This window comes from Astyanax mexicanus, chromosome 13 (genome assembly GCF_023375975.1).
Source record: "Astyanax mexicanus isolate ESR-SI-001 chromosome 13, AstMex3_surface, whole genome shotgun sequence".
NCBI lineage: Eukaryota > Metazoa > Chordata > Actinopteri > Characiformes > Acestrorhamphidae > Astyanax > Astyanax mexicanus.
In genome coordinates, this window is record NC_064420.1 from 36,567,599 (window position 1) to 36,580,489 (window position 12,891).

General features: G+C 38.6%; 1 protein-coding gene across 6 annotated transcripts in view; it reads left to right on the plus strand.

The window, feature by feature from the left end:
* eif4g3b (eukaryotic translation initiation factor 4 gamma, 3b) overlaps positions 1 to 12,891 on the plus strand; it is a 61,245-nt gene that overhangs the window by 24,409 nt on the left and 23,945 nt on the right. For 4 of the 6 annotated variants that reach the window (XM_022677453.2, XM_022677455.2, XM_022677459.2 and 1 more), the window contains 5 exons: positions 871 to 1,050; positions 3,478 to 3,592; positions 3,739 to 3,845; positions 3,943 to 4,068; positions 7,663 to 7,804. In XM_022677453.2, the coding sequence (XP_022533174.2) occupies positions 871 to 1,050; positions 3,478 to 3,592; positions 3,739 to 3,845; positions 3,943 to 4,068; positions 7,663 to 7,804 (670 nt within the window). The remainder of the gene's footprint in view (positions 1 to 870; positions 1,051 to 3,477; positions 3,593 to 3,738; positions 3,846 to 3,942; positions 4,069 to 7,662; positions 7,805 to 12,891) is intronic. The other 2 variants (XM_022677454.2, XM_022677457.2) reach the window with 2 other exon arrangements.

Sequence of the window (12,891 nt, forward strand, 5' to 3'; positions counted from 1 at the left end):
AGTCTTACTGATAAAATGACTTTGTGTGAATATATTTGTAAGTAAGAATAATTGCCATGTTTTATAGATTCATCACCTCCTTCTAGAAACGTTGTAGCAATTACGTGCATCAAACATTATCCATTTCTCATATCAGTTTAGTTGCCTCTCTATAATGGACATGCATGTGAGACAAATTAATATATAATGAAAGATGAAATATTTGGTAACACTTTATTTTTGAAGAGTACCTACATAACAGCTTTATAACACATTCATTATTCCATTCATTTCCATAGGATATAGAGTTTATAATACATAGACATTTTATTAACTGTACTGATTGTTCTTTTATTAATTGTTCTTTTATTAATAATTAATTTTATAAGGCCCTTAAAACTAAAGTGATCTCTCACATTATTCCCTTCATAACACAGTTCATTAAGCTGACTTAATTTGACTGGATGACAAAAAAACTAATGTTAAAATGATCTGAATAGATGAAAAAAAAAAAGCAAAAACACATATCAAAAATACAGCTCTAATTCTCATCCTGATCATTTTTTAAATCTTCTGTTGCTATTTAGAAACATTAAAGTTATGCTTTATAAGTGTATATAAATTCATGTGTTGTAAAACCTCTATGTAGTATCCAAATAAAGTGTTACCGAACAATTTAGGTTTTTATTTTGCATGCCTCAATTAGTAGGACCTTTCAGGACTGATAAATGTCTTAAAACGTCTTAAAAATGTCTTAAAACTTCTTGTTTCTGAGGTCCGGAAAGATTGTTGCAGTACACACCTTTTGTACACCATCAATATGTGTGGGTGTATGTGACTAATTGATTGATTGATTGATTGATTATTTCCTTTCCCTTTTTTTTCTCCCAGTTTTTCCAACGGACTCAGATGCAAACAGCCCGGCCCACCATTCCAAGCAACAACCCTTCCATTAGGCCTCCCTCCCAGGCTCCGACTGCCACCGTCTACCCCCCAAGTCAGCCCATCATGATGTCCATGACGCCCATGCCTTTCCCTTCCCCACAGACTGCCCAATACTACATACCCCAGGTTAGACGCACATATCAGAGTTGTTCCTACATATGAACCTGCACTGGTTTAAATTCCACAGGTATATGTCCATATACAGCTCTAGAATAATAATTGAGACCTCTTCAGTGTCTCAATCAGTTTCTCTAATTTTGCTATTTATAGGTACATGTTTTACTAAAATGAGCATTGTTGTTTTATTCTATAAACAATTAACAACATTTCTCCCAAATTCCAATTGAAAATGAGTAATGGCTGAAACAACAAAAAAGATTTCAGACCTCAAATAATGCAAAGAAAACAAGTTTATATTCATAAAGTTTTAAGGGTTCAGACTTCAATATTTGGTGGAATAACCCTGGTTTTTAATCACAGTTTTCATGCATCGTGGCATGTTCTCCTCCACCAGTCTTACACACTGCTTTTGGATAACTGTATGCCACTCCTGGTGCAAAAATTCAAGCGGTTCAGCTTGGTTTGATGGCTTGTGATCATCAATTTTCTTCTTGATTATATTCCAGAGGTTTTCAATTTGGTAAAATCAAAGAAACTCACAATTTTTAAGTGGTCTATTATTTTTTTCCAGAGCTGTATACATATGCAAATGTTTGCACACCCTAGGTGAGGAGGAAGGAAGCCAAACTAGACTAACACAACCACACAGCATGTGGATTTATTAAAAAAAAGGAACTACTTTATGCAAATACAAAGCTACCTAAGAATTTTAAACACTAGAAAAAATAAATAGTTATTATGGCAGATGCAAGCGTTTGTACATTATCATATTAAATTGGTGTGTCTTATTGACAAATACCACAGTTTACATAAGCTTTTGAAGTCTCTCTCTTTGTTTTTTAATTTATCTTCTGCTTAACACTTAGTTTTTGTTACTGAACTTTTTTTAAAGGCTCTAGTATTTTTGTTACTTTACTTAATGAACAAATATGCTCTAGAGTTACCCCCATTCTTCTGTTTGTTCTTTTTGTGTAGAAAATAGAAAATGCAGAACAAAATTTAGGGCAATATTTTGATTCATCACAAAGAGCACAAATGCTTCGTACTACTGTGCTGCTAACAACATTGGTCTAGCAAGGACCCCTAAAAAACAGCAGGCAGTTTCTGTCCATTTAAAGCACTTATAACCACTATAGCTCTCGCATGTTTTGTGTTTTATATAATCTTAACACATGAATTAGCTATCAGTCTATATAAAATCATGTCAAAACAATACAAAATGAAATAGACTGATATAATGTGAAGCTGCTATCAATTTCTGGTCGTGGAGTTCTGACCTTGTTCTGTGATCTATTTGTTCTACATGTTTAAAGTCTATAGTTATTGGTGTGAAAAGTTCTTGTCACTGTCTTATATAACTGTGGTTTCTCACATTTGATTTGACAGTTTTATTTATATATTATAATATTACAATTATAAATGTCCAATGCATATAATGCTTGTGCAAACAACACTGCACAGTGGAATGGTGCACCACCACTGCTGTATTAACTGAATCTTTTTGCAGACATACTGGGTGTTTGCTTTGCCTTTCTGCTCAGCAAAGGGCAGATTAATCTAGGTTGTTGTTGTTTGCAGCAAAGTATGTACAAGCCAGAAGATTATTATTATTATAACGCTGGTGAAAATGATAATGATAATCCTTGACCTGCCCAACCAGTCTGACTGAGTCAGACTTAAAGTCCTTATAGTTTGAAACTTTACATCTGGGTTTGTGTCCAAACTTTTGCACATGCCTGACATTTCAACAGGGTTGTTCAATACTTATTTTATCTCTCTGAGACCACTTTAGTTTCTGAATCAGTTTCTCTGATTTTGCTATTTATGGGTATATGTTTGCATAAAATGAACCTTGTTGTTTTATTCTATAAACTACAGACAACATTTCTCCCAAATTCCAAATAAAAATATTGTCGTTTAGAGCATTTATTTGCAGAAAATGAGAAATGGCTGAAATAACAAAAAATATGCAGAGCTTTCAGACCTCAAATAATGCAAAGAAAACAAGTTCATATTCAAGTTTTTTTTTTTCAAGTTTTAAGAGTTTAGAAATCAATATTTGGTGGAATAATCCTGGTTTTTAATCACAGTTTTCATGCATCATGGCATGTTCTCCTCCACCAGTCTTACACACTACTTTTGGATAACTTTATGCCACTCCTGGTGCAAAAATTCAAGCAGTTCAGCTTGGTTTGATGGCTTGTGATCATCCATCTTCCTCTTGATTATATTCTAGAGGTTTTCAATTTGGTAAAATCAAAGAAACTCATCATTTTTAAGTGGTCTCTTACTTTTTTCCAGAGCTGTTTCTATTTTAATGCAGATGTGGAAGTTATTCCAGTGTTATTTATTTATTATATTAGATATTTATAAATACCTATATTAGTGTGATATGCCAGGTCTGAAGCACCTCTTCTCGTGTGTGTTTAACAGTATCGTCACAGTGCTCCTCCATATGTGGGGCCTCCTCAGCAGTACTCGGTCCAACCCACTGGACCCAGTACATTCTACCCTGGACCCACTCCAGGAGATTTCCCTCCAGCATATGGTGAGTTTGGCTCGCTCTGTCTCTCTTCACACCTGTAGATCACACGCATGCTTTAATGTTCAAATCCACCCTGTGTGCACTATTCACTTTCACTAATGTTTCAGAAGAAGTCTGTGCTGAAATCTTTGTGTATGTATCTGTAACAGCAGCAGGACCTCCTTACTATCCTGGCCAGACAATGTACACCCCGTCTCCATCCATAATAGTGCCTACACCACAGCAACCTCCACCTGCCAAGAGAGAGAAGAAAACAGTCAGTGGTTCTCTATATACACAATTATCTAAATTAGATCACTTTCTAATGAGCTGATTAATAAGGATGTGCTGAATTCTGCTTATTGCTCTCCTAGATCCGCATCCGAGATCCCAACCAGGGAGGCAAGGACATCACAGAGGAGATCATGTCAGGAGTGGGCGGGAGCCGAAATCCAACCCCCCCAGCAGGGCGGCCCTCCTCCACCCCTACTCCTCCACAGGTAGGAGGTTCAATCATACACACTGAAGCTGTTTTCACCCTGAACGCTGTATATGCTGCACTCGTCGCTTACGTCTATGTTAGCTGCTGTCCACACCACCGGCATTGTACTGCTAGAACATGCTTGATTGAACTAGATTGATTAACTAGATTGATAAACACAAGCAGCAGTGATTGGAAATACAGAAGAAAATTAATACATTTTTACAGAAACTCCCCGAACCCCTGGGCACCGTCTCTCGTGCTCCAGATCATTACATTACATTACATTACATTACATTTGGCAGACGCTTTTGTCCAAAGCGACTTACAATATTGAAGTACAAAAGTAATAGAAGGTAAAAACATCTTTATATAGGACCAAAAGGAGGTCAAATGGAAATAATGGGATAGAGGAGTGAAGGAGGGGAAGAAGGAAATGAGGTTAGAAGTAGTTAGTGTGTTAGAGGTGTTAGGAGAGTAAGTGCTCTTTGAAGAGCTCTGTCTTCAGGAGTTTCTTAAAGATAGCGAGAGATTCTCCTGATCTGGTAGTGGAAGGTAGTTTGTTCCACCATTGGGGAACTCTGTATGAGAACAGTCTGGATTGCTTTGTGTGAATGAAATAGGACTCTAAATTGCGCACAGCTGCGGGCGATATAGGAAATCAGCGCCACCAGACTGTCTTTTAAAGCAGCGAGTAACGCCCCCGAGGTCCGCGGACAGAGAATGTGTGAATGAGGGAGTTTGCCACGCCCCGCTGAAACGAAACTCGTCCGAAAAGCGCGCTAAAAAGTGCGTTTGCTGTTGCTGGTACAGCGTAGCTGAAGTGAAAAAGTGAAGTAAAAGAGCAGTCTGGTGTAGCTTGAGTTTCCTGATCGCCCTGTTGGTATGCCCTGATCTTATTTAGGAAATCAGCGCCACTAGACTGTCTTTTAAAGCCGTGAGTAATGGATGCTCTCATGCACCAATGGAGCATGGTCTCATAATGGGCGAATTCTAAAGATCAATTCGGGTTTAAATCAATCGATATCGGATAATTCAAAAGAAGATCGATTTAAATCGAAGAATCGATTTTTTTTAAAGACACCCCTAATAGCTAATGTAGAAACAGACACTAATTTATGCATGTGAAAAGGTGATGGGCACATAATGGATAATGGAGATAAATATTGCATGGTCTTTTATTTCAGTTTAATGTAGTTTCAGTGTATTATTAGAAGAGCTGCAACTAACGCTTATTTTAATAGTTAATTAATCTGTGACTATGAACACAGATGTGAACATGCATCTCTTTAAGTTAACGACTACTTGTCTAAAATGCAGACAAGGCAAAAAGATACAATTCATATTTAATTGACCAGATATTCTTCAGATATAAGATTTATCAATTTTATATTTTTATCATCATTATTTAATAGCTCAACACACAAAACACTTCAATGCACTGTTATAGTCAGAAAAGAGCTCGAAAAAAAGCTTTATATTTATTTGGATTTTGGATTTTTTTTTTTTTTTTTAACTCTGATTCTAACTACCACTGTATTTAAGGCAGAACGAAAATCTTGCTAAATGTGAGTGAGATGTAAATTTACTAAAAATGAGACATCTGTTTAACTACTCTACCAGGCTCTAAAAATAGAACTTGTCACTTGTCACAGTTTTGGAGCTGCTGGTTGAGCTGCCACATTTAAGGTGGAATTGAAAAATTTGGGGGAAATGCTCATTTGCTTGCTAAACAGGATTTGTATAGGAATGAGACTTTTCTTGTTTAACTACTCTAGCAGACTTTAGGAACATTGCATGAGGGGGGAAAAAATTAACTTTCTACCCGTGGCTCTATCATGCATCCACCTTAATGATGCTTTACTGCCACGGCTTTGGTTGGCCTACTGCTCCACATTAGGGGGTCGCAACTGTACTTGTGTGTATAATAATTCATTTTAAACAATTGTATTAATTGTTGCAGCCCTAATTATGGCCCTTTTCTTCATAACAAACATTTAAAAAAATCTGTAGATGTATATTCAAGTAGCGTTGCGTAGAAATTGCTTTTTCACAGCAAAAGTCCTGAACTGAACTCCGCATGAGAACTCTATAGGAGACGTTGCTAAAGCTAAGCTAAGCTAGCCAAGGCTTTCCTAAAATATGTACAACCATACTTATTTTTAAAAATTAGCATAGAGGAAGGTGGATTGAATTGTTAGTGATAAGGATGGAATATGAACTTTAATTTTTATTTGTGTTTAATTTAGCTATTTACAGGATGTTTAGTCTACTAACAGTGCTGTCTCAACCACATATAACGCTATCATAGCCAAAGCTGATTCATCACACTATGAACACAGTGACTATAACCCAGTTTTATACTGCTGTATCCTATAAATCCCCCAAACCCTCACAACAAGCTGCAAGTGTCACAGAAACTGATAAAAGTATATATAAAAAAAAAAAAAGGAATTGGTTGAAAGTAGCTAATATTAACCACAAAGTCTCATTCGGACACTGCGATGACTTATAACTCTATACTCACTTGTTTGGGGCTTTTTTCAGCTACATGCCCCAAGGCGGACAGCTAAGGAGGTGATTCCCTTCATTGTTGTAATGTGTAGTGTAATCTTACAGTGAGACTTGCCTTTCGAGGCCCAAAAGTTACAACCATTTGACCTTTTCATGACCCCTCTCTCTTGCCACGGTGGTCTCGTTCAGCCCTGTGCTTGACGCTGAGCTTCATGCAGCAAAAATCCACATCTGCACGGCACATCTCATTCAAAATCAAGTGTTTGAAATCGCAGCATTCAGTGTGAAAACAGCTTTACCCGCTCTTTTCTATAAATCAAGCTTTTATCACTTAGCTACAGATGTGTTTGGACTCGAATGTCATCCTTTATCTTACATTGTCTTTATATAGTCATCCAAGCAGATCTGGCTTCTGTAGTACATTTCCATACAGCGCTTTCAGATGTTTCTAGGTGTTTGACATCGCTTACCTATTCTTTCATCTGCCGTCATCCTAGTTCTGCCTCACTACCGTTTTGTCTCATCCTGATCTCCCCTCGTGTTCCCTCTACAGAGACATAGCGCATGTTAAATGTCCTTTTTAAGAAATATTCTCCAACTTCTTGGTCGTAGAACTTCAGAACTTCAGCATCTGTTGAAGGATAAAGCCTCTCTCTGTAAAGGGAATGCTCTTTACTGTGTTGTTACTCTTACTTTGTGTCTTCTCTCCCTAAATGTTAACAGTGGTCGTCTCTCCTCTCTTTCCCCATTTTTCCTCTTGTTCATTTGTCTAACCTTCCCCTTTCCCGCTCCTTGTGTTTGCTGTCTCAATGTTTTCGTGCTTGCTCTGCCCCCGTCCCTCTGTGCCACTTCATGGTTTGGTGCTTCTGTCTCTCGCTCTCGCTGTCTCATGCCGTCCGTTTTCGTTTTCCTCTTCCCTCTTTTCTTTTCTGGATTTGTGCTGTGCTCGCTCCCCCTCTTCGCCCTGTTTTGCCATTATTTTCCCCCTCTTCCACTCTGTCTGTGGGCTGCGTATGTGTGCAATCTCTGTTTATTTCTCTAAATCTCTTTCTATTCTCTATCTATATATCTTTCTCTGTCCTTTTCTCTCTTTTGCTAGTTTTCATGTCCACACCCTCATTATCCTCACATTTTCTACCTCAAATCCCTGCAGCTGAACAGCCAGGTAGCGGAACATGGGCATGTTATGTACAGTGTGGACAGCACTCCGGTCCTCCCTGCTCCTGTCGACTTGAAACCAGGTCAGGACTCTCCTTAATGCTCTTTCCAGCCCTCTGATTTTATGTACAACTTGCTTTTTGTTTTGGTACCACACTATGGGAAATAGCAGGGTGGGTGTGTTTTAAAAGCAGTTTTCTATGCCATTACCAATTAGATGGTGCAGTGTTCTCAATTCTACCAGGAAATCTCCAGAGGCAAGCGTGCAATAATAACAGCCTTAATTTCGATAGTATTAACAAAGTATTAGATAACAATTTATGTAAAGTTAGTCTTTGGGGTAGGCCCCGTGATTGGCTCAGGTATACAGCATCTAGACCCTCGTAGTTCCTGCTATATGTAGGAGGCGGGGCAAAGTAAACCCCCAGGCAGCTGGCGGGATCAAACTGGTGGTGGAGAGGAAGGAGGAGAAACTGAACAGTGCCTGCATGCAGAAATGGGCATGTAAGGGAAGGTCTTATAAACACAGGTGGAGGCTGGTGATTGGTTGAGATATGAGTGACAAGCATAGAAGTTTCCTGCTAGAACTAGTGCGGAAGCCTATAGACTCTGGGGTCTCCAACCCGATACTGGAGAGCTACCTTCCAGCAGAAGTGTATAGTCAGTTGAATGGGGTGTGATGGATTTGAGATAGGAGCAGATTTAAAGACCCCCGGTCTAAATAATTTTCTCTCTACTGGAAGCAAGCTTCTCTTTGATGGCACGAGCATAGCAGGATTGGCGATAATTTTGGTAATTCAAGGGTGTCAGTACCAGCAGTGCCGTTAATTTGTTGCCTGCCATCAGTGAATAATTCAGCTCAGAGTAACAGTGTTATTGTTTTGCATTAGAATTGCACATTTCATGTCTGCCAAGGCCAGCTTTTAGCACCACAGGACAGTATATAGTATAAACATATAGATAAATGACTTACAAATAGTGAAGGAAATTTAGCTTGTTTAATTTTGACTTGGAAAATATAGTTTAAATATGGTCTAAAGTCTAACGTCTGCAAAAGATCTCCTGAAAATAACATCTGGCATGGATGACTGTATCCTATATATTTTTTGTAATTTTTCAGCATATAAAGGTACATCAAACTATCAAAATAGTCCACAAAATTGGTCTAGTATTCCAAGAGGGTCAGTGTAATGTTTGTTAATTTAATTCTCCGACTGTTAGAGGCTAAATACAGTTGAATTGAATTTTATTTTACTTTATTTCATAAGTTTTCATTCATTTTTTTAATTACATTTTTTTTTATCTTTGCCCCTCACATTCAGATATTTTCTTAATTTTCTATTTTTTTTCCATTTTTCCATTTTGCAAGCTGTATTATACCATCAGATTTGTGTTAAAAGATACAAAAATGGACAAATTTGAAAATCAAGAGAACATTCAACTTAATTTTTTTTATTCTGTTTACGAAAGGTTGAATGAAAAACAAGATAATTGAAGAAAAAAAATAGATGAAAACCCTTTTTTTTCACTGTACTTAATTAAAAATTTTCTACTCATTTTTCTATTTTCAAATTTCTCTTGATATAGTCAGAAATTAAAACTGCTAAATGTTACACTGACCCATGAGATAAACATTATTTGCTGGGTCTGTCCATGACTATCTTTCATTACTGTTGTACATGACATACAGTAGCTTTTATATTGTTCATATCATATTGACTGAAAAAAATGAAAGATTTATACTGCAATAGAAATTTTGGGCTTATCATCCAGCCCTAGAGTACATGGCCAACAGATTAAGCTGTACCTACTCTTTTCTGAGAGTATTGGGTGGTCTGTGTTCAAAGTGTTGCAAAGCCCATCATACATAGAAGCCATCAGCAGGAATATGGTAATTACATAATCATTTTGAAGACCACCACCTCTTTCTGTTCCCAGAATGCTCTGAAAGGCTGCGGTTATTTCTGTTGCAGTGTCTTATGGAACAGTCTCAGTTTATGGCCACCTAGGTGGATCATTTCTTAACTGTCTTCTTGACATTAAGAGCACTGGAGCATTTCAGCTGCCCCCCTATGGAGCTCTTTTGTGGCATTCCACCTTCATCCCACCTAGTATATTTTCCCTACTCCCAGAGCTAATGATTTTTAGTCTCTAAAACCTCCAGCAAAGCAAACTGTTTCCATAACTCCAAAATGCCAGTGTAATCCAGTGTGGAACTGTAAAAAGCTTCCTGACTTCTGAGCAATAATAATGATAAGGGTGATGAGAACATGTTCTCAGAAACAAGAATGCTAAATCTGTACATCTTTAACATATGTTGAAGTAGCAACACATCTGCTTATCAATGATGAAACTCATAAAAGACTGTGTACTAAGCGTGGCTCACGTATTTAGAAATACTATACTATTTAGAGTAGGGGTGGGCGATATGGATCTAAAATAATATAACGATATTTCATGGTATTTTCACGATAACAATACTTTTGGCGATATAACAAAACACTGAATTAGAAAAATTATTTAGAACTTTATTATTGCATGCAATATGATATGGCTAATTGAGATATTAAAAATAATAATTTTATCAGATTTGTAACAGAAGTTAATGATCCAGAATGTCATGATAATAATAATGCACTCCAAATATCTCCATATATCCAGGATTAAAGTAAAATAAATGATACTGGACAGATATAATCTGTCTCTAGTAGATATATAATGGGAAATGAGAACAGTGAATTTTTATTTTGCTAAAAACGGCAAAAAAGGTAGTACTTTGATGTGATAATTAGGGGTGGGTGATAGGCCACGATATTTCAGGGTATAATATCGTTCATGATATTCAAAATTTTTGGCGATATCACGTACGATACGATATGGCACACCCGTAATTTAGAGTTAGATGCTCTTTGATAAAAAAGAAACACAACCTTCATAAAATTCCTAGCTGTGTCACTTTAAATGCATCAGTTCCTTCACTTTTTTTAATGAATACCACTCTTTGTCAGGTCGCATCACACTCTGGTGGCTAATAAAACCAAGCAGGGGGTGTAGAGTGGGTTTGTGTGCACCTACTGTGACATGAGTCCTGCTGTTGGGAGCCGCTCAAGTACCTGGTGCATTAAATCTGGTGCAGATTTGTCAGTTCACATTGTGCTGCTGCAGCTGCAGGTTTTTATTCCAGCCCAGCAGAAGCACCTGTGATCGGCTGTTTGGAGACTGAGCAACTGTTTAAACAAGTGGAATCAGGTATGCAGAAGTTTGTTTATAATTAAAACCTGCCGACACACCAACCCAATGTGGACAGGTTTGACACACCGGGTCTAGGACCAGTCCACTTTGAGACTAGCTATAAGGCGCACTTAAAATCCTTTAATTTTCCCAAAAATCCACAGTGCAGCTTATGTATGAATTTTACCAGTCAGGTTGTTAGGAGCAGTAAAGCCACTCTGACAAAATGCAGTGCTATTCAGGAGTTTCAGTTTAGCTCTCCAGCACCGGGGCTGGAGTAGCATTAGCATTAACTGCTAACCGTGCTCGCTATTTCCCCGTTCAAAGGTGCTGTTTTATCGGCATGCAGCCTGCTCCTAACCCCGGCTAGCACTGCTGGAGTAGCATTAGCATTACCCACTAACTGTGCTCGCTATTTCCCCGTTCAGAGGTGCTGTTTTATCGGCATGCAGCCTGCTCCTAACCCTGGCTAGCACTGCTGGAGTAGCATTAGCATTACCCGCTAACTGTGCTCACTATGTCCCTGTTCAGAGGGTAGTATTATCGGCCTGTAGCCAGCTCCTAACCCCGGCTAGCACTGTTGGAGCAGCTTTAGCATTATCCGATAACTGCTTTAGCTCTTTCCCCGTTCAGAGGTGAGTATTATCGGCCTGTAGCCTGCTCCTAACCCCGGCTAGCACTGCTGGAGCGGTTAGCCGCTAATTCAGCCTAGTCCTGGAGAGATTAGGGAATCTAAACTTACTGTAAATTAACTGAAGCTTTTTACTCACCCAAATAATCTACACAGATTTCTCTCCTGAAAACTGTTTAACATCCAGCACTTGTTTGACTTTAAAAGAAAGTCTTTTTTATTACAGTTTTGTTTACTTAGCTTAGCTTTACTTAACTTACTGAAACCGGATGAATTAGAAGTTCTTTATAGTGTCTCTTAAAATGCGCCTTATAGGGGCGACAAGTGGTCCAGCGGTCTAAAGCGCTGCCAATATGCAGGAGGTCGCAGGTTCGAACCCCCGCTCATGCAGCTTTGCCGTCAAGCTGTCTGCGCTCAGAGATAGCACAATTGGCCCTGCTCCCTCTGGGTGGGTAAATGGCGCTCTCTCCCCACATCACTCCTAGGGTGATGTCTGCAGCACAGTGCGTCTGTGAGCTGATGTACCGGAACTGAGTCGCTGCTCGGCAATGCTGCATCAGCAGCAGCTCGAAAAGAAGCGGTGGCTGGCTTCACATGTAATGGAGAAAGCAATGGAGAATGCATACCCTTCTGGTGTGTTGGGGCATTACTAGTAATAGGGGGAGTCCTAGTGAGTGGGTTGGTTAATTGGCTGTGTAAATTGGGGAGAAAAATGGAGAAAAAAAAAAAAAAAAAGGAAAATGCGCCTTATAATCCAGTGCGCCTTAGACATTCATTGATAGTGTGCCTTAAAATATGGTGCGCCTGATAGTGTGAAAAATACGGTAAATTGTCTACAGCAGTCAGACCGTACCCCCTTATTTTTCTGCTAATGAAAGGGTTGTTTAAACACTTGACTGCAGTGTGGAATTTTGTTGTGATGGGTGTTGTGAGAAGCTGCTATCTTGTCCTCCCATTGAGCCTGAAGATGCTTTGAGCACTGTGTTGCTGGTGTACCTGTACATATACATGTAGACAGAACTGCTGAATGCAGGTAATCAGTCTTCTGATCATAATCATCCATGCCACTGTGCTTCACTCAGGAAACAGCTGTCTTGGTCTTCATTTCCAGGAATTTCTATAATAGAGATTTCTGAGGTAGCTAGTTGGTTCATTCTAGAATCATCACGTCAGTTAAGTCAACTGTACTGGAACAGCCTGGCCTTAGTCTGAACTGCTTTACTAACAGATCAGTTTATCAGATTTTCAGATACCAGAACAAATGTTAAATAGTAGAAAACTGTACAAAAATCAGAAACGTGTTTCTTG